Source organism: Penicillium maclennaniae (assembly GCF_028827695.1).
Source record: "Penicillium maclennaniae strain IBT 15551 chromosome Unknown utg000007l:1.0-4884863.0:1.0-4888362.0, whole genome shotgun sequence".
NCBI lineage: Eukaryota > Fungi > Ascomycota > Eurotiomycetes > Eurotiales > Aspergillaceae > Penicillium > Penicillium maclennaniae.
The window spans coordinates 176,723-196,328 of NW_026623219.1; the positions used below are offsets into that span (position 1 = coordinate 176,723).

Here is a 19,606-nt window from a genome sequence, read left to right on the forward strand (position 1 = left end):
ACGACACATTGTCATGAACCTCTAAGCACAAGCTTTCAACTCCGTTGAAAAGGGGTGTGTTTCGTGATCTTCGAAACACCAAAATGGAGGAAGAAGAGAAGCCCGTCATGGGAGAGGCCCGCAAGCTGCCCACCATGCCCTCTCATGCGTCTCTCACGCATCCCCCTCCTTCTTCCTCTGCCCATCTACACAACCGAGGAGATCCTACTCTCGCTCCTCCATTCATTCCCCCATCCGCATCGAAGTCTTTATCTCCAGGTTCTGAGCCTTTCCCATCTCACCATTCTAGCGGCCAGTTAGGAGAAGCTTCAGAGGGACACTTAAAGCCAAGTGACTCTGAGAGCAATTCAGCTTCCCAACACGCAAAGCGCGATAGTCTTGTCGAACTTAACTCTGACTGGTCTGATGAAGAAGTCATGCCCCGATCTGGTCTTCCCGTGGGGTCGCTAGCGACTGGTCTTTGCTACGATGAGCGCATGCGGTTCCACTGCGAAGTCCGTCCCACCTCGGACGTGCATCCGGAGGATCCACGTCGGATCTGGTACATCTACAAGGAGCTATGCCGTGCTGGCCTTGTTGATGACCCGATGTCGACGCGACCGCTGGCTCCGAAAACCCTGCAGAGGATCAACGCGGTCAAGGCTACCCAAGAGCAGATTACCATGATTCACACTGAAGCTCACTACGCGTTTGTCAAGAGCACTCAAGGTGTGTCAAGCCGGCCTGGTGTTCTCGATCCAATCACTGACTAGATGCCAGCGATGGATGATGATACTTTGGTGGACCTGGAGAAGCAGAAAGATTCTATCTACTTCAATGACCTGACTTTTGCGTCTTCGATTTTGTCTGTAGGAGGTGCCATTGAGACTTGTCTGGCGGTTGCGCGGCGCAAAGTCAAGAACGCCATTGCCGTTATTCGTCCGCCAGGCCATCACGCCGAAGACAACGAGGCGATGGGCTTCTGTCTATTCAATAATGTCTCCGTTGCAGCGCGCGTCTGTCAGAAGGAACTCGGTGAGAAGTGCCGTAAGATCATGATACTGGACTGGTGAGTGCAAATTGAGCGCTTCTTTCTTGAATCACAGTACTGATTCGATCATCAGGGATGTCCATCACGGTATGTGAGAATCGACCAAATATCGACTGAGGAACTAACACGCTCACATGATTACAGGAAATGGAATCCAGCAAGCGTTCTATGATGACCCGAACATTCTGTACGTCTCTATTCACGTTCACCAGAACGGCAAATTTTACCCTGGTGGCCCCGCGGGAGATTGGGACCATTGCGGTGAGGGCCCAGGTCTTGGAAGGTAATTTCCAGATGCACTACTCAGGAGAGACAGATTCTGAAGAGAAAGTATACTTACATCCGACTGAAGGAATATCAACATTCCCTGGCCTGATCAAGGAATGGGTGACGGTGATTACATGTGGGCTTTCCAGAAAGTTGTGATGCCCATTGCTACCGAGTTCAACCCGGACCTGGTGATCAGTAAGTCTTGATGTTCCTTGATATTGGTCTCTCTCTAACCTCGGAGCAGTTTCGGCCGGGTTCGACGCTGCCGCCGGCGATGTCCTTGGTGGCTGCTTTGTCTCCCCGCCTTGTTACGCCCAGATGACTCACATGCTCATGACCCTTGCTGATGGCAAGATTGCTGTCTGCTTGGAAGGAGGATACAACTTCCGTTCCATCTCCAAATCTGCCCTAGCGGTGACCAAGACCCTCATGGGTGAGCCGCCGGATCGTCTGATGAACACTATTCCCACAGAGGCTGCCAAGGCCACCGTCGGTCGCGTCATGAGCATTCAAGCTCAATATTGGAGTTGCATGTTTCCGAAGCCACCAATCAATCCTGTTTGGGCAAATCGACTTCACGGTATGTTTGCTCCCCCGCCAGCCCACGAACAGACATTGACAACAGTGTCAGACGTCCTTCGTGACTATCAGTCCAAGCAACTTTACGAGGACCTCAAACTCACCCCCTTGTGGATTTATCGCACTGCCATCTCCAAGTCATTCAGTAATCAGGTCCTATCAAGGTCAGTGCCGGAAGAAATACTCGAAGAATGACGATGAGGCTTACCATTCACTCCAGCAACAACACTCATAAACCAGTTCCCCTTATTGTCATTTTTCACGATCCGTAAGTGTGATGCGAAAACAAAGTTGGCCAGTCTGACTGTCTCTAGCCCCGAGATTATGGGACATCCCGACCCGGTGACTAACCGAATGGATGCTCACAACACCTGGATGGTAAGTCGACTGAAGGAGCCCAGTTGATAGCAATGTGCTAATTGGAAAAGGCGGACGGCGAGAGGGACTACCTTGAATGGATCGTCAAGAAGGGATATGCTGTAATCGACGTCAACGTCCCAAAATACATCACTCGGGAGCCGGTAAGAGTCACCAACTAATATTTTCTGCACAGATTGTCTAATCACAGATACAATCAGTCCACCGGCAGATATGAGGACGAGGATGAAAATCGTTCCTCTGCAACCGAAGAGTTGGCGAGCTATCTCTGGGACAACTACATCGAGTACGCAGGCGAAAATGTCCGACATGTGATTGGATACGCACCTAACATCATTCAACAGGTCCACGGAAGTTACCGAGATCTTTTTCCTGGGGATCGGCAATGCTTTCTATGGGGTAGCCAACCTGCTTATCAACCGAGGTGCATCTTATAAGACATAAAGCCCGGAGAAGTCGCTGACTGGAAGTAGAAAACCTTTACAAACGCGTCAACGGAGTTGTGTCATTTGTGGCTGAAAATCCAGTTCGTGCGATTGCTTCTCCCACTCAGACGTGGTTGTCCAAGTGGTATCGCGAGGTAGGAACATCTGAGGATTGGGGTCACCTTTCTCTCACTCCCATGCTCACCATATTTCTAGAACTCTCTTGTCTTTGTCTCAGAGACGCACGGAGTCTGGGGCAACCCGGACCGCAAACCATCCAAGCGCTACGGAACACTGATCAAGTCCCCGGAGACGCAGCTTAGCGAGATGCTTGCTCGGCACAAAGAAGAAGTATTCGAATGGATTTCCGAACGTGCCGACGATGAGTCCGAGGAGGAAGGCGAGGATGCCGATCAGGATGCAGAGATGAAGGACCAATGAAGCTGCTTCAGTGACAGCCCTAGCCTGGATGAAGTTCTTGATACTGCTCTACAGTATCTTCTCCATAAGACCTCTGTGGTGCCATCCAACGCGATAGTTTATGCTGAGTTCGTGCATCAGCATGAGTCTACTGATCCGTTTCGATCTATCACTCCGACGACGCTTCACCGAACAAGTTATCAAGCGTCTCTGGCCGAGGGTCTCCCGCAGAATCAACTTAGAATAGTGCGGCACTCTACCCTTTAGCCTTGGTAAGCGAGACGATCTACTGCCGGACTAAGAAGGTATCTCAACATTCTTGAAGAGGGTGGCTATGCCCTGTTGTTTTGGGGGAGGCGGAACTTAGGTCAAGAGGGGTTGGACTGAAGTATTGTACATGTGCAACAAGTCCTTTCGCAAGTTCGTTCAATTTTCAGGAAGCGCTAGAAAGGGACTTTGAGAGCGGATGCATCAGACAGTAGTGTAGGCTTCAGCCTTTGGGCCTTTTGACGGGGATTGGGACCCTGTGCGCCACGGAGCTGCAACTCCTGGCGAAACGACGACCAAGTAAATACGAGAATGAGGCGACAGACTTGATTTCTCGTGCCGGAAGTAGAACCTCACCAACCACATCATCACATCTTGGGCGGTGATGAGAGAAGAGCCAGTGAGCTGACTCCAAGACTTTTCCCGAGATGCACGAACTAATGTAATGCACCCGGTGTCTTGGATGTCACTAATCCCATGTCTCAGACGTTTACCCCAGATTTGAAGTCAGGGTCCATCTCCACTCTTGGCAGCCCAGAGACACATTTGCACACGGAGAGGACGGACATCAGGTCGGAGCGCTCTGAGACATACGAGTTCATCGTGACTTCGTTCGTGGACCTTCCAACCTATGATTACATGGCTCTCCAACGTCCATGCGGGGCGCTGGAACTATCTGTTGGTCGGCCAGGGCTAACGTGCCATTGTTTCCTGCGCTCCGCCCACGTTGTCTCGGATATGGCAGGCGAATGCAAATGGCCCGATTCTGACGTCGAAGCTATTCCGCGATGAAGAGACATGAGACGGAAGGTCTGAGTGCCGACACTGCATTTTGACTCAAGTGCCCGGCAAGAAAACTATATAAACCCGGGGATGTCTTCACCTTGAAATATCCATCAACAGTCTCAAGCTTCCCATCTACAAATATTCATCTGACCACCAAACTTCGAACACAATGCGTTTCACTGCCGCTCTCATCGCCTTAGTCGCCGCCCTGGCTCCACTGACCAGCGCTGTTGGCAACGCCGCCGTTGTGAACCACTGCGACTTCCCTGTCTACCTATGGTCTGTTGGTGGCTCCGTTGGCCCCAAGGTCACCATCGCACCCAAGGGTATGTACAAGGAGCCACTGCACCATGATCCCGCCTCCGGTGGCATCGCGTTGAAGGTGACCACCCACGCGAATGGCCTCTATGACGGCAGTGCACAAACCAACTTTGCCTATACGCTCGACGGCAACACCGTGTGGTACGACATGTCCGACGTCTTTGGCGATGCATTCTCCGGCCACACATTGAATGTTCTACCCTCCGACCCTACCTGCCGCCGCATCTGCTGGAGTAGTGGTGTCGCTCCAAGTGGTAGCCAGGTCAAGGATTGCCAGGCCAACTCGGATATCACTCTGAACCTGTGCGCCGCCGCCAAGTGCTAAAGGCTCTGTCAGGACCGAAGGTATTAATGATAGGGTTGTGGACTGGGGCGCAGTGAGATGATGCTTCAAGAATGAACACTGCGTGGGGTCCAAAGGAGTCTCGAGATCGGTCGTGGAACAATTGAATAAGCGTTGGCTGTTGGACATAGTTGAAGAGTAATGAATACATATGTTAGAATTTGCTTCGGGGTCCATACTTTGTTTCTTTGGTCTGGATAACCTTCTAGAACACTAAACGTGGACCAATGCATTTTGTTTGGGAAGTACGGGGTTAGGTATGTTCCAACCTCGGAATCGAAGAATATTTAAGTTATACGCAAGGATGAACACTGTAATTCCCGCCTGACCATATTTGCTGGGGAAAGAGCCTCATCACAGCACCGAGGTCTGAAAATGCTCCGATAAATACGCTTAGTCAGGACATTTATCGTTTGGGTTCGCCCCGCCTCCGTTCGCTTTACAATCGTCGATTGACGCTCATCATTCATCTCCATCGATATCCCATTGCCTGCATATAAATTCTCGGGCGTGATTCTGGTGCATTGGCCACATCAGACACACCGCTTCCTTCCCCCGACCCCTACCTTGATGCTCCCAAGGTCCTCTATCGCACGCCCGTGGTTGTGGTACAGAGGCCTGAGTTACAATCCAACCGCTCCATATTTGCTGTCACGAACCTCGCTGACTCGCTCGATTCGGCTCTCGTTTTCGAATTTTACATCTGAGCTCCCCTGGGTCCGCGTGTTCTCTTCCACCCACCCGTCCCCTGCCACACCTTCCACCATGACTCAAATTGAGCGCCTCACAGAAAGACTGGAAAAGCCGGAGCTCGATGATCGATCTTACCGAGTCATTCGCTTGCCTAACAAGCTTGAGGCTCTTCTGGTGCACGACCCTGACACTGACAAGGCTAGCGCCGCCGTCAATGTCAATGTGGGCAACTTCTCCGACGAGGATGATATGCCAGGGATGGCACATGCGGTAGAGCACTTGCTGTTTATGGGTACGAAAAAGGTACGTTCTTTGGTCCGAGCTAGAGAGCGGAGAATGGAGGGCAATGCTGACATACATCCTGGCACTGCATAGTACCCCAAGGAGAACGACTACAACCAATACCTAGCCGCCCATTCCGGCTCTTCCAATGCATACACTGCTGCTACTGAAACGAACTACTTCTTTGAAGTCTCAGCCACTGGCGATTCGAGTGCCCCCAAATCCACTGGCCAAAACACACCCACTGAATCCACAAATGGGACGAATGGAGTCGTCAGTGACGTTTCATCCAGCAGTGCTGAAGAGTTTGATGGCAAATCACCTTTATATGGCGCTCTGGATCGGTTCGCTCAGTTTTTTGTTTCACCTCTCTTCTTGGAGTCGACATTGGAACGTGAGCTGAGGGCGGTGGATTCAGAGAACAAGAAGAATCTCCAGAGCGATCTGTGGCGACTGATGCAGCTGAACAAGTCCCTTTCAAATCCTAAGCATCCTTACCATCACTTTTCAACTGGTAACTTGCAGACACTGAAGGAAGACCCCCAAAAAAGGGGACTGGAGGTGCGCAGTGAGTTCATACGGTTTTATGAGAAGCACTACTCTGCGAACCGGGCCAAGCTGGTAGTTCTGGGCAGAGAGTCTTTGGACACGCTGGAGCAATGGGTTGAGGAGTTATTTGCAGATGTCGAGAACAAGGACCTGGCCCAGAATCGCTGGGATGATGTGCAGCCCTTTTCTGAGGAGGACATGTGCACCCAGGTGTTTGCGAAGCCGGTCATGGACTCCCGCTCCATGGATATGTATTTCCCATTCATTGATGAAGAGAACTTGAACGACGTTCAGCCCAGCCGATATATCAGCCACTTGATTGGCCACGAAGGACCCGGCAGTGTTCTTTCCTACTTGAAAGGTAAGGGCTGGGCCAATGGTCTCTCAGCCGGTGCTATGCCAATCTGCCCTGGCTCTGCATTCTTCACCGTTTCGGTTCGTCTGACCCCCGAGGGTCTCAATCAATACCAGGAGGTTGCCAAGGTGATCTTCGAGTACATTGCCATGATCAAGGAGCGCGAGCCAGAGCAGTGGATCTTCGACGAGATGAAAAACCTGGCTGAAGTCGATTTTCGCTTCAAGCAGAAGACACCGGCTAGCCGTTTTACCAGCCGTCTCAGCAGTGTGATGCAGAAATCGATGCCTCGTGAGTGGCTTCTCAGTGGATCGCTCTTGCGCCGCTTTGATCCCGCGTTGATCAAGAAGGCCATGTCATATCTCCGCACTGACAACTTCCGACTTATCATCGTATCTCAGACCCTCCCTGGAACCTGGGACCAGAAGGAGAAGTGGTACGGTACTGAATACAAGTTAGAGAAGATTCCTCCGGACTTCTTGAACAAAATCCAGAAGGCCTTGGAGTCGACCGAGGCGACTCGTACTTCCAACGTGCATATGCCGCACCGAAACGAGTTTGTTCCCACAAGATTGTCCGTGGAGAAGAAAGAAATTGAGGAGCCGGCGAAAACCCCCAAGCTGATCCGCCACGATGACCGTGTGCGCCTATGGTTCAAGAAGGATGACCGCTTCTGGGTTCCCAAGGCGACTATCAACATAACTCTGCGTAACCCCTTGGTGTGGGCGACACCGGCGAACCTCATCAAGACCAAACTATACTGCGAGTTGGTCCGGGATTCCCTCGATGAGTACTCTTACGATGCAGAGCTTGCGGGTCTGGATTACCATCTTGCAGCGAACATTCTGGGTCTGGATATCTCCGTTGATGGATACAACGACAAGATGTCTGTTCTGCTGGAGAAGTTGCTCACCACTATGCGTAACCTGTCCATCAACCAGGAACGGTTCCACATCATTAAGGAGCGCCTGACCCGCGCCTTCCGTAATGCTGAGTATTCGCAGCCTTTCTACCAGGTCGGTGACTATACTCGTTACCTGCTGGCCGAGCGCAGTTGGGTGAATGAGCAGTACATTGAGGAGTTGGAGCACATCCAGGCCGACGATGTGTCCACCTTCTTCCCTCAGCTGCTGGAGCAGACCCACATCGAGGTCCTTGCCCACGGCAACCTGTACAAAGAAGATGCTCTGCGCATGACTGACTCTGTGGAGAAGACCCTCCAGGGTCGAGCCCTGCCTCCATCGCAGTGGTACCTGAGACGTAACATGATGATTCCTCCGGGAAGCAACTTTGTTTACCCCCGAACTCTCCGGGACCCTGCTAATGTCAATCACTGTATTGAGTACTATCTCTTTATCGGGGTCTTCTCGGATGCCACCCTGCGTGCTAAGCTTCAGCTCTTCTCTCAGATGACGGACGAGCCTGCATTTGACCAGTTGCGCAGCAAAGAGCAGCTTGGATACGTCGTGTGGAGTGGCTCCCGTTACAATGCGACCACCATGGGCTATCGTGTGATCATTCAGAGTGAGCGGAACGCCAAGTACCTTGAGTCTCGCATTGAGTCGTTCTTGGGTACATTCGGAACTACCCTTGAGAACATGCCCGAGGAAGAGTTCGAGGGTCACAAGCGCAGCGTTATCAACAAGCGTCTAGAGAAGCTGAAGAACCTGGGCTCGGAGACTGGTCGTTATTGGTCTCACGTCGGCTCGGAGTACTTTGACTTCTTGCAGCACGAGACTGACGCGGCCAATGTGCGCACCTTGTCCAAGGCTGATCTGGTGGCTTTTTATCGTCAATACATTGATCCCGCCTCTAAGATGCGAGCCAAGCTGGCGATTCACCTGAACGCGCAGTCTGGTACTCGGGCAGCTGAGAGCGACAGCTCGGACGAGAAGCGCGCCCGTCTGGTCGAGATCGTCGATAAGCAGCTTTCGGCCGCTGGTTTCACTTCGGACCAAACCCAGCTACAGACGGCATTCAAAGAACTGGACCTGACCGTGATAGATCACTCACAGATCGTGTACATGGTCAAGACCTACATGGCCGGAGATCTTAGCCTGTCCCCGGCCCAAATCGATCCTGTGATTGAGAAACTGGAGAGCACCTTAGGCCTACAGCTCAAGCAGCTCGGTCTAGTGGTGGAGAAGGATGAGCCGACCAATGGTACTGTGGTTGGCCCAGAGCCCGTCGTCATCACGGACGTATCTGTTTTCAAAGCCCGTCTGCCTGTCAGCACTGGGCCTGTTGCGGTGCCTGATATCACCGAGTTTGAGGACTTCGATGCAAAGCTGTGAGAGTATATTTGCTGTTTTGCAGGGTTGGTGCAATGGAGCATGACGGTCGGGGTAGACGGACATGAAACTCACAAGGGGCCAAACCTAGTATCTAATTGATTGCATAAAGTCAAATGAAACGATCGAGTAACCGAAGTGAATCGTGAATCGCTTTCCATTGGAGCCCATCGTATTGTTTCAAGACCGTAGGATTGGGTGCCTGAGGCGCCAAACAGGTGCGTCTTATCTAATGCCGATAACAAGCTTGTCCTTGTCGCCATCTCAGTTCGCGCCCTTCTTGACCACCGCAATTCCGAATCAACAATGGCTACCACTACTGCTACGGCAGTCCAGAGTAGTCGCCCGTGAGTATCATAAACCTTATTTTCGATCGCTTGAAGCAGGACTTTCACTAACAAAGGCCAATTCCAGTCCGATTCTCCCCAAGGACTTCTCCGCCCAGCAGCCGGAGACCATTCGCCTATACCCTCTGTCGAATTACACATTCGGCACAAAAGAAACACAACCGGAGGAGGATCCGTCTGTTCTTGCGCGCCTCAAGCGATTGGAGGAGCACTATGACCTCCATGGCATGCGGCGCACTTGTGAGGGTATCCTGGTCTGTCACGAACACAACCACCCGCACGTCTTGATGCTGCAGATCGCCAACGCCTTTTTCAAACTGTACGCCCGACTCTTCGATAGAAAGAGGTACATGATACACCGCTAACGAATGCTCAGGCCTGGCGATTATCTGCACCACGAGGACGAGGAAATCAATGGCTTCAAGAAGCGATTGAATGAGCGCCTAGCCCCCGTGGGCTCACAGTTCTCTGGAGAAGGTGTGAATGAGGACTGGGAGATTGGTGACACTCTGGCTCAATGGTGGCGACCGAACTTTGAGACCTTCATGTACCCGTTCCTGCCTGGGCACGTCACACGACCTAAGGAGTGCAAGAAGCTCTACTTCATCCAACTGCCCAAGAAGAGTAAGTGGCCCCCATGGTTCCAAGCTCTTCAACTAGAATTTGCTAAATTTGGCTTCCAGAGGTCCTCTCAGTCCCTAAGAACATGAAGCTTTTGGCCGTACCGCTGTTCGAACTATACGACAACACCGCCCGCTATGGCCCCCAGCTTTCAGCCATCCCTCACTTGCTTTCGCGATACAACTTCGAATTCGTGGATGAGAATGACAATGTCGTTGCCGTGACCCCTGGCACACCTCTGGCAGAGAACCAGATCCCGCGCACCAAGGTCCTGGCTGGTGATGACGGGCAGGACACCGGAATGACGGACATTGGAGACGGGGAGCGAGAGGGATAGTCAAAAGCAGGAAGTAGAAAGAAACATAATGTCACCCATTCATGAGCGTACACCCATTCTGCTTCAATTGTTCAAATGCCTGCCTTTTATGTCCTGGTTTGTTGAAAGTATAGGAACCTCCCAGACTTACAAACCCATGCGCATGCTTGTGATATATACCAAAATTGGAAGGAACGCCGAGGAGATAGCTGCACATGTTAACTTGAACAGGAAAGTCAATCTATACTTCTTCCTTTGTTGTTTGAAGGGATGGGATCTAAGGCCAAGGTAGGGGGATATAATGTCACGAACATCTGTATTTCCATTTCCACATACCCCGATCAGTACTGCTCAATGATGCACTAGGTACGCGAATAAGACATGTTGTCCGCTTGAATGCATTGGCCTCGAGAAGAAATTCTATCAAGGCTAGGAGCTGCTTACTCTGTTGACGCATGATTGCTTTCACAGAGGCCGAGAGTAGCTTGGTGCATATTTGGGTTCCGCTCTCTGGAAGGTCGGATATACCGTCGGTCAACAACTTGATCAATCATAATTGCCGAATGTTGCACCTGGGCACTACGGGTTGATACCTGGCACTCAATACGCACTCAATGCGCCCCCCTGTCCACATGTCCTATGTCCATGAACCTGCTAGCTAGCTATATGTTCGATGTAGGACATGGAAAATACTCTGCTTGTTGGCAATTAACCGAGGGTAGCACTTCTTCGGATGTCTTCATCCTATCTCTGACCCTGGTAGTCTCCACGTTGTATTTAGATTGTCCACGGGGACTGCTTGACCCAGTCTCAAGCAGTCCTTCGTTATGCGCAGTATGGACTCGGCTTCTTTAGGCTTACTCTGCCGGGTTGAAAGCAATCCTTTCGGAGTTGACACCCTTCAGAGTACTGCTAGGATTGAAGTAGAAACATCTCCTTCAATCTGACGCGCACCCGTACCTGGGGTGCCCGTGGACCCGTGATATTATTAGGATTTATTGTCAAGTGGGAGTAAGCTACCTTCGGGAGTGCGACGGAGACCTCGGAGACTCTTTACTAAAACAGAAGTAAAGCCACTTCACGAAAACATGGACTGCGATGTGCCGCGGGCCCAGTTCGAAGAATATCATGGCAGCCAATGGCTATACACATCTCTGCGGGGTATCAGCGAGCAACATCCGGGGAAGGTTTGACGGCTGATTCGAAGCTTTCCTGCACAGACGGGAAATTCTAGCAGTTCCGTTTTCCAGTTACTCATGGTGCCCGTTCTCAGGGTCTGCGATGATGTTCCCCTCTAGTCAATGATCGACTCGCCAAACACCGAAAGAGGACCTGCTGAGGAAAAGAGGATAATTACCCAGAAGGCACATTCCTCGTGGTCAAACGCCTCCAAAAGCCCACATGCCCCGCCCCTAGCTACAAGTCTGACTGGTTGCATTCGTTCTAGTGTGAAGAACCGAGGAATGCCGATCCTTGGGTATCCCCACCACTCGGGCGAAGGATCCGCCCTCAGGAACGGACAACGAGCCTATTTAAGAACCTTCGCCAAGTTGGGATATGGCTGCTGTGAATTTCCCCGGCTATACCCCGCCCCAAGACATCGTGGTCTCGTGGTCTCGTCTAGATTATTTTCTATATCGCAAATGTCGCAAGAATGAGTATATAATGGAAGGATGGCACCATGAAAGGGCAGCAGACTTCCCAGGACCAGAGTCGGGCACTAAGCACCAGAGTATATTGATTCACTCATTTTTTTTCTTTCTTTTTTTTTATTTTTTCTAAGCCCTTCAAGCTGTCTTAGAGATGTATCTCGGTCAACTCTGGCATTTGGTGGCAGCAGCAGCAGCGGTTGCCGTGGCTGCCCCTGCTCGTCCGGTACCTCGGGGTAAGAATGGACTGGATCTCATATCTACCTTGACAGTCCAAGCTGACCCGAGTCGCAGATGTTTCGGCCAATGTCCTGGAGCAGTTCACCCTCTACGCCCAGTGGGCGGCTGCCGCATACTGTTCCAACAATCTCGACTCTACAGGAGATGCGATTACCTGCGCCGGAGGGTATTGTCCGGAGGTGGAATCTTCCAAGACCATCTCGCTATCCGAGTTCAATGAGTAGGCTGGTTCAATCTCATTCTCTAGAAGTGGAGGGCTAATGTCTCAGTACGAACGACTTCGGCGACACTGCTGGATTCGTGGCCGTCGACGAAACAAACAAACAGATCGTGGTCGCTTTCCGGGGCAGCAAGTCTATCAGCAACTGGATTGCTGACCTGGACTTTGATCTGACCGATGCCAGTAACCTGTGTACTGGCTGTGAAGCGCACTCAGGGTTCCTGATGGCGTGGGAGGCCGTGGCTGACTCGATCACATCCCAAGTCAGCTTGGCCATGCATACCTACTCGGGGTATACACTGGTTGTGACGGGCCACAGCCTCGGAGGTGCCATAGCAGCCATAGGGGCCACTGTACTACGTAATGCTGGATATGTTCTCGACCTGGTAAGTGTTGTCTCGCGGTTGTCCTTTTCGGAACGGCTCTAACGCCATCACAGTACACCTTTGGCCAGCCACGCGTGGGCAATTTGGCGCTGGCCACCTTTTTGACTGAGCAGGGAAATAATCGGATGACGCATCTCAATGATATTGTGCCTGAGACTGCCTCCTACTACCTTCGGTTTTTCTCATTCAAGTCCCGAATACTGGATTACCTCTGGGGACGACGTGACCGTGACCACATCCGACATTGAGGTCATTGAAGGCATAGACTCGACAGCCGGCAATGCGGGCGAGCTCATCGAAAGTGTTGCCGCTCATGCCTGGTATATTATTGATATCGATGGGTGCCAGTAGAAGACGAAGCAGTTATGAGCTATGATGAATCGGAAGAATCCAAAAGCATGTCCTGCATGTCCTGAAAAGCCACGATGTAGTATATTATTCGATCCTGGCTGCGTCCAGAAAAGGTAGAAGCCAAGGGAACTTGAGCAAACATATCTTCAAACCAGAGTTGGGCTGGATGGTAGAGTTCAAGTCTTGGATTATGTTGACAAGCGGATGTTATTGGGGTAAGACCCACCGATCGCCTGTGGCTGGAGCTTTTCGGTGGCGGGGACAACTTTAACACGTAGAGACCCTCGCATTCTCGGTTTCAGACCCATCAAGCTCGCTAGCTTTAATCAGGCTAGGGCTGCCTTCGTCGCGCATACCAGGATTCTCCGCCATATCGAGCCCAGGAGTCCGCCTTGACAACTCCCCACAACTAATCAACGCGCCAATCTGCCAACGCGCCATGTTCTGACACCCTAATGCTCTAGTCCCTCTTACACCATGCTATTCGCCCCGAGCGGACCGCAGAGTCCTCGCCGTCGCAATCGCATCAAGTCCATTCTCCTCACAATATTTCTCGTCCTGGCCATTTACTTCGTCTTCTTCGCGCACCCCGAACCGTCCCAGAAACCCTCTACCAAAACCGATTATGCGCAGCTGCACAAAGCAACTCCCACCCCCAAAGCGGATGAGCAGGCTCGTCCAGTGATTCGAAGACGCAAGGAAATGGTCGTGGCTAGCATGAAGAGCGATGATACTTCGTGGTTCGCCGAGTACTTCCCAGACTGGTCCCGGAGCATCTACGTGGTGGACGACAAAACAGCCCCATTGACAGTGCCACATAACAAGGGGCGCGAGTCAATGGTATACTTGACGTGCGTCTACAAAGTGGCACAATCTACCGTGCGAGGCTAATGCGACCATACATACAGCTACATCATTGACAACTATGACTCCCTCCCAGACGTCATGCTCTTTTTACACTCCCAACGCTTCCAATGGCACAACGACGACCCATATTACGACGGTGTAGCCATGCTACGAAACCTGCAGGTCCCATACATAGAGAAAAATGGTTACGTGAATCTGCGCTGCGTCTGGACGCTCGGATGTCCAGTCGAGATCCACCCTCTCAGCGACGGACACCGTGACGACGTGCATGCTGGCGAGTACTTCTTGAATGCATTCAAGGAACTTTTCCCCTCATACCCAGTCCCAGAGGAGATCGGTACCAGCTGCTGTGCACAGCTTGGAGTAAATCGCACTGTTGTTCTTTCAAGACCCAAGAGCGACTATGAACACTTCAGAAACTGGCTTGCGGCGACTACTTTGACAGATGATTTGAGTGGACGAATTATGGAATATTCGTGGCATAGTAAGCGTTTCGCGCGTGCTAAGATAGAGTTGATACTAATGATTTATAGTTATATTCGGACAAGGAGCAGTGCATTGTCCTTCTGCGGAAGCCTGTTACTGTAATTTGTACGGTCTTTGCGACTTGGAGTGCTCAGAAGGCTCCTGCGCCGGTCGCTATGTATTGCCGCCCTTCTCTTCCCTGCCCAAGGGTTGGCCATACGTTGGATGGAAGGGTCAGGCCCAGAACCCGAGTGAGGGTCTGCCAGAGTCGTGAAACAAGTGGGATGCGAGGGCCAACAACTGAACATGATTTACGGAATGCTATTATCGTGAAGAGGAGGGTCTGCCTGGTCTGGGATCCTCAAAAGGCCGAGCTACGGAATATTACCTGGTAGAGCCCAGGAATCGCGTAGGGCTTACTGCGCCGGCTCTTTTGAGCCCACAACCTCACAAGCGCCGGCCGATTGAGGCCATGAAAGGAAATGGGAAAAACTGAGAGTCTAGATTATGTCGCGGCCAGTCCCTAGGTGACCTTGGAATAGCGTAAGCAAATCTACATCCAATGTTGGAAAGTGGTTTTCCCCACGCGGAACCCGGGGGGAGCCGAGGTCTCCGCATTCATCGAGTACTCAGACACTACTTCTATTTCTACTTCTACTCTTCTCCTTCCACCTCTACTTCCACGTCCGTTTCCATAAATCTTTATACCTCCAAAATGCTCATCATCGGGCTCACGGGCTCCATAGCCACAGGCAAATCGACAGTCTCCTCCATCCTATCGTCCGCACCTTATTCCCTTCCCATCATCGACGCCGACGTCCTCGCCCGTAAGGTCGTTGAACCAGGTACGGCCGGCTACAAAGCGATCGTCAACTACTTCGGCCCCAGCACACCCGACCTACTCCTCGAGGACTCCACAAATCCCAAGGGCAAACCACTCAACCGGCCAGCGCTGGGCCGACGTGTCTTCGGCGACACCGATGAGCGCAAGCGCGACCGCCAGGTGCTGAATGGGATAATCCACCCGGCCGTACGATGGGAGGTATACAAATCACTGATCTACTATTATGTGCGCGGTCAATGGGCTATTGTCCTGAGACGTTCCACTGCTGTTCGAGAGCGGAATGGACCTGATCTGCGGGACGGTCATCGTGGTGGGGGTGCACGATCCAGCAGTACAGATGGCACGATTACGTGCGCGCGATGCTCACCTCACAGCTGAGGATGCAGAGAACAGAGTCCGCAGTCAGGGTGATATTCGGACAAAGGCGGCCCAGGCAGAGTTTCGAGGTACGACGACTTCGCGCGGAGTGGTGGTCTGGAATGATTCAGACAAAGCAGAGCTGGAGCGTGCAGTGAAGGGGGCTATGGCCACTATTGAGGCTTCGAGTCCGCGATGGTGGGCGTGGACGCTATTGGCGGCGCCGCCGGTGGGCTTTGGGATTGCCGCGTGGAATCTGATTGTCAACTTTGCGACTCAGAAAGGCTGGGAGAAGAAAAAGCAGCAGGAAAAAGCGCGGTTATAATTTACGCGTGAGCTCTACTTAATACCCTTTGATTTGAATGTACATTGTGCCTGCACCGTGATGGATGAGGGGAAAGATTTGCCCAAAGTTTCCTTGGGTCTTATAGAGGATCTACTCCTAGAAGGAGGAAGGAATTTTGCAGACAAGATGATAGTTCTATACTAAACGCCAATGCGAAACTTCCGGGGTATCTGCAGATTCATGAAACAACGTCACCAGAACTAAGCTCAACCGCTCTTGCGCTTCTTCTTATTCTTTGTTTTCTTTTCTGACGAAGGTCTTCCCATTTGGGGTTGGCGCCCACCTCCACCGGAGATACTTGTCAGCTCGGACAACTTGAAGTTGTGGGTATTGTTTCTTTTCAATGCTCTGGCTTGAGCATTAGCCCTCAGCTTTTCCATGAAGGCGTCCATCTGGTCAGAGTCTTCAGGATCGATCTGTTTCAGTTCCTCCTTCTCCTCATCATTCATTTCTTCATCATCTTCTCCTGTGTAGGCCTGGAAAATGTCAGAATAGTGGCATATTGGCGGTTCAGTAGAACTCACGTATTTCGGCTTGCGCTTGAAATTGCCGAATGACCTCCGACCTCCACGCGGAGTGTCACCTTCAGTATCTAATGAGTCGGCTGCCACGACCATGGGCTGTGAAGGATAAGAGGCAGTGGGAATGTCTAGCACCCATTCAGTCTCGCCCGCCTCGGCGGCCTGTCGTGCAGCAGCAGCTCGGCGCTTGTCCTCCTCTGCTTTCAAAGCTGCATTGATCGCATCGAGTTCTGCCTGTGGTGTTCCCGGTGTCCCCGGGCTCTGGGCCTCGGTTGACAGTCTGGCGCGCTTCGGAGTAGGCGGGCCATTCTCGGATCCTGACTGAGATTCTTTGGCAACTGCCGTCGCCGCAGCGCGTTGCATGAACTGTAGAGGGTTAGTCCCAAGGTTTCATCACATCGTTGGTCCACATTCACCTTCATTGTGAGCAGACGTGACGACATGGTCTTTTCAGGCTTCGCGCCTGCCGGAGAGGACGACATGATGTGCAAGGAGTGTACAACAAATTGTTGCTGAGTTTCAAAGTCGAAGAAAATGGCGGCAGAAAAAGGCGATGATCGGGTAGGCGGTGAACATAGCGGGCCAGCCAATTACAGTTGCATTATTCAGAGCCCTGCACCTCTCCCGATCTTCTCTCCAGACCTCATCCTGTCCACCACAATCCTTTCACGGGACTCAATCTGCCCAGCATGATGTCCTGCCGCCGTCTGACGAGCCTGGCGTCGGTTCGCCCGCGCTTCACCGTCCGCAACTTCTCCTCGGCCGTCCCTCGCCTGTCCGAGAACCGCATGCAGGCCAACGACCCCAACCCGCCCGTCGTCAAACCGAACGTCTCGGAGACCAATGCTGAGCCCACCGACTCTTTCGGCCGCTGGGATGCCACGCTGCAGGAGGACCCCGCCGTGGCAGAGAAGATCCGCAGTATGCAGGCCCCGAACCGGGCGTCCACCTGGGCCGCCAGCCAGCAGCCGCGCCACGAGGCAATGGTTGGACCTCGTTTCGAGCAGACCATCATGGAGGCTCAGGTGCGTTGATCAAGTTTTCAAATTGGAGTCGAATGGGGCTGGGTCGCAAAGCGGGGAAGAAAGCAATAGACTAACTCTGAATTCTTAGCCGCGCCCGATGGCCGCCATCGAGCTCATTCACAAGCAACACGTGCGATGGACAAAGTCCAAGGTCGTCAGCTGTGACGGCGGCGGTGGTCCCCTCGGCCACCCTAAGGTCTTTATCAACACCGACAAGCCCGAGATTGCGACCTGCGGATACTGCGGAGTTCCCTTCGTACGTATACTTCCTCTAACAACCGAGTCTACCTTTGACTAACTCCTCTTTCCAGGCTCACGAACAGCACCGCGTCTACCTCCAGTCTCTGCCCGAGACCAGCTACCCCCCTCGAGCCCATCAACGACGCCGCCGATGTGAACGAGTCGCAGCGCGTCACAGAGGGCGGCTTCGAGCAGCGGTAAACGACTAGCATAAGATTCCTTTTGTTTGGCGTTGATCATTCCCGCGTGTTATTGTTTTTGGGCCCAAGGCCGTGTACAGAATATAGGATCAATTGATCTGTCGTTCGCCCCGTGCGATGATTTAGGAACTGAACTATACTCGCGCAGCTTTGGTTCGACCGGGTCCAGTTATCTACGTGGACCGATGTCTCCATGCTTTCTTGACGCATTTAAAACGCTGTACCTCTGCAGAATATTACACACAGACTCCCCCATCATAGACGCTCTTTCATTTTGGTACCAAGTCAATTCTTCTGGCCCTGGATGGTCGCAACCACCTTACGCGAATGGCGGCTTGTACGGAATTCCAGATACCACACGCCTTGCCACTTCGACATGGAAAGATGGTTAGTAACACGTCAAGGCAGAGAAAAGAAAGAGAAGAGAGACGCACAGTTCCAGTCGCCAGGCGGCCATTGGAGATGGGAATATTCACCGAAGCACCGATGAGAGCAGATTTGATATGAGCCTGATGCAAATGAAGCAGTACATTAGTACCGCGAATCAATTGGAAATTTCTACGCGCAGACAGGGTATTCACGAACCGGCATATCATCCTCGCCCTCGGCCGAATGACGGTACAGATTTCCCTTCTTATCCATAGGCGCAATTCTGTCTAACGCATCGCTCATATCTGCGCGGACATCGTCGTCCCAGTTTTCGTTGAGCGAAAGCGCGCAGCTTGTGTGCTGGACGAACAGGTTCAGCATGCCAACCTTGTAGTCGCGAATCTCAGGCACCTCCTGCAGAACATGGTCGGTGATTAGGTAGGAGCCACGACTACGAGCGGGTAGAGTGAATGTCTTCTGGGACCAAGACATGGCTTAAGGGAAAAAAAAATAACCGAGGACGTAAATGGAGGGCAGGGAATGGGAAGTAGAAGGGAAGATGGAAAAGTGGGGGATTCGAAATGGAATCAGATCGTTTTGATTGGGTGGGGACGTGATGTCATACCGGAGTTCTATACTCTTGTTCTTCTTTTAATATTCTGATGCTATTGCTGATTTCTATATTTCTGATATTCTCTATTCTCATGTTCATAGTGTTCTACATATTCCCAAAGGTCTCCTCTTTGTGAGCGTTGTCGCAGCCAAGCGGGTACATGTCAGTTCCGATTCCCGCTGCACAGGTTAGCTTGTGACATACACCCAAGGTTCAGAGCCGTACGTTGATTACAGACCACTATGAGCTGTCAGTCATTTGGCTATGACCCGAATCAATGGCGAAAAGTGACTGACGGTGATTATCGGACCGTTGTAGCATTCGACATACCTTGAGGTTATTGGTCTCAGTACCGTTCCGGCACGGAATGTGTTTCCAGCTCTATCAAAACATAGCACGATTTGGGCTAGTGCTTCCATATCTAACATGTTTAACTAGATTAGCCGGTGGTCAAATGATCTTCAAATATTGAAAAGGTATGCCTTTCCCGCGACCTGACTTTGTAAAGTCTTCATCTTCGTGATGAGGACTCGCAGATCGCGTCAATCATATCAACTTTCGACCATTTGATGTCATTCTATGCTAGCAAGAGATCGTCTCGTATCCAAGTCTGCTCTCAGGCCTGTTGAGTAATGACTTG

General features: G+C 51.8%; 10 protein-coding genes across 10 annotated transcripts; 8 read left to right on the forward strand and 2 right to left on the reverse strand.

Moving 5' to 3' along the window:
* Positions 1-83: 83 nt before the first annotated feature.
* hdaA (histone deacetylase hdaA) lies at positions 84-3,123 on the forward strand (the record flags this gene model as incomplete). Its single annotated transcript, XM_056968934.1, has 14 exons — positions 84-708; positions 760-1,048; positions 1,104-1,117; positions 1,175-1,313; positions 1,383-1,495; positions 1,545-1,880; positions 1,932-2,043; positions 2,100-2,147; positions 2,194-2,257; positions 2,308-2,400; positions 2,458-2,543; positions 2,602-2,681; positions 2,731-2,837; positions 2,899-3,123. The coding sequence occupies 14 exons, from the start codon at positions 84-86 to the stop codon at positions 3,121-3,123; spliced, it is 2,331 nt and encodes a 776-aa protein (XP_056818966.1).
* Positions 3,124-4,324: 1,201 nt separating this feature from the next.
* On the forward strand, positions 4,325-4,801 carry N7477_007272 (putative BYS1 domain protein; the record flags this gene model as incomplete). The annotated part of the gene is made up of 1 exon (XM_056968935.1): positions 4,325-4,801. The coding sequence occupies one exon, from the start codon at positions 4,325-4,327 to the stop codon at positions 4,799-4,801; it is 477 nt and encodes a 158-aa protein (XP_056818967.1).
* Positions 4,802-5,584: 783 nt separating this feature from the next.
* On the forward strand, positions 5,585-8,992 carry N7477_007273 (uncharacterized protein; the record flags this gene model as incomplete). Its single annotated transcript, XM_056968936.1, has 2 exons — positions 5,585-5,815; positions 5,888-8,992. 2 exons carry the CDS (start codon positions 5,585-5,587, stop codon positions 8,990-8,992), a joined length of 3,336 nt encoding a protein of 1,111 aa, XP_056818968.1.
* A 303-nt stretch (positions 8,993-9,295) lies between these two features.
* Positions 9,296-10,294, forward strand: N7477_007274 (cleavage and polyadenylation specificity factor subunit 5; the record flags this gene model as incomplete). Its single annotated transcript, XM_056968937.1, has 4 exons — positions 9,296-9,336; positions 9,404-9,655; positions 9,713-9,960; positions 10,020-10,294. 4 exons carry the CDS (start codon positions 9,296-9,298, stop codon positions 10,292-10,294), a joined length of 816 nt encoding a protein of 271 aa, XP_056818969.1.
* A 1,782-nt stretch (positions 10,295-12,076) lies between these two features.
* Positions 12,077-13,016, forward strand: N7477_007275 (lipase family protein; the record flags this gene model as incomplete). The annotated part of the gene is made up of 4 exons (XM_056968938.1): positions 12,077-12,158; positions 12,217-12,382; positions 12,432-12,768; positions 12,822-13,016. 4 exons carry the CDS (start codon positions 12,077-12,079, stop codon positions 13,014-13,016), a joined length of 780 nt encoding a protein of 259 aa, XP_056818970.1.
* Positions 13,017-13,596: 580 nt separating this feature from the next.
* N7477_007276 (DUF3431 domain-containing protein) lies at positions 13,597-14,725 on the forward strand (the record flags this gene model as incomplete). The annotated part of the gene is made up of 3 exons (XM_056968939.1): positions 13,597-13,970; positions 14,028-14,470; positions 14,520-14,725. The coding sequence occupies 3 exons, from the start codon at positions 13,597-13,599 to the stop codon at positions 14,723-14,725; spliced, it is 1,023 nt and encodes a 340-aa protein (XP_056818971.1).
* A 441-nt stretch (positions 14,726-15,166) lies between these two features.
* N7477_007277 (putative dephospho-CoA kinase) lies at positions 15,167-15,977 on the forward strand (the record flags this gene model as incomplete). The annotated part of the gene is given in 2 exon segments (XM_056968940.1): positions 15,167-15,611; positions 15,628-15,977. 2 exon segments carry the CDS (start codon positions 15,167-15,169, stop codon positions 15,975-15,977), a joined length of 795 nt encoding a protein of 264 aa, XP_056818972.1.
* A 227-nt stretch (positions 15,978-16,204) lies between these two features.
* On the reverse strand, positions 16,205-17,001 carry N7477_007278 (uncharacterized protein; the record flags this gene model as incomplete). Its single annotated transcript, XM_056968941.1, has 3 exons — positions 16,205-16,474; positions 16,523-16,885; positions 16,936-17,001. 3 exons carry the CDS (start codon positions 16,999-17,001, stop codon positions 16,205-16,207), a joined length of 699 nt encoding a protein of 232 aa, XP_056818973.1.
* Positions 17,002-17,208: 207 nt separating this feature from the next.
* N7477_007279 (zinc-finger domain-containing protein) lies at positions 17,209-17,993 on the forward strand (the record flags this gene model as incomplete). Its single annotated transcript, XM_056968942.1, has 3 exons — positions 17,209-17,544; positions 17,633-17,800; positions 17,856-17,993. 3 exons carry the CDS (start codon positions 17,209-17,211, stop codon positions 17,991-17,993), a joined length of 642 nt encoding a protein of 213 aa, XP_056818974.1.
* A 276-nt stretch (positions 17,994-18,269) lies between these two features.
* Positions 18,270-18,845, reverse strand: N7477_007280 (YjbQ family protein; the record flags this gene model as incomplete). The annotated part of the gene is made up of 3 exons (XM_056968943.1): positions 18,270-18,353; positions 18,419-18,493; positions 18,570-18,845. The coding sequence occupies 3 exons, from the start codon at positions 18,843-18,845 to the stop codon at positions 18,270-18,272; spliced, it is 435 nt and encodes a 144-aa protein (XP_056818975.1).
* Between the last annotated feature and the right edge of the window lie 761 nt (positions 18,846-19,606).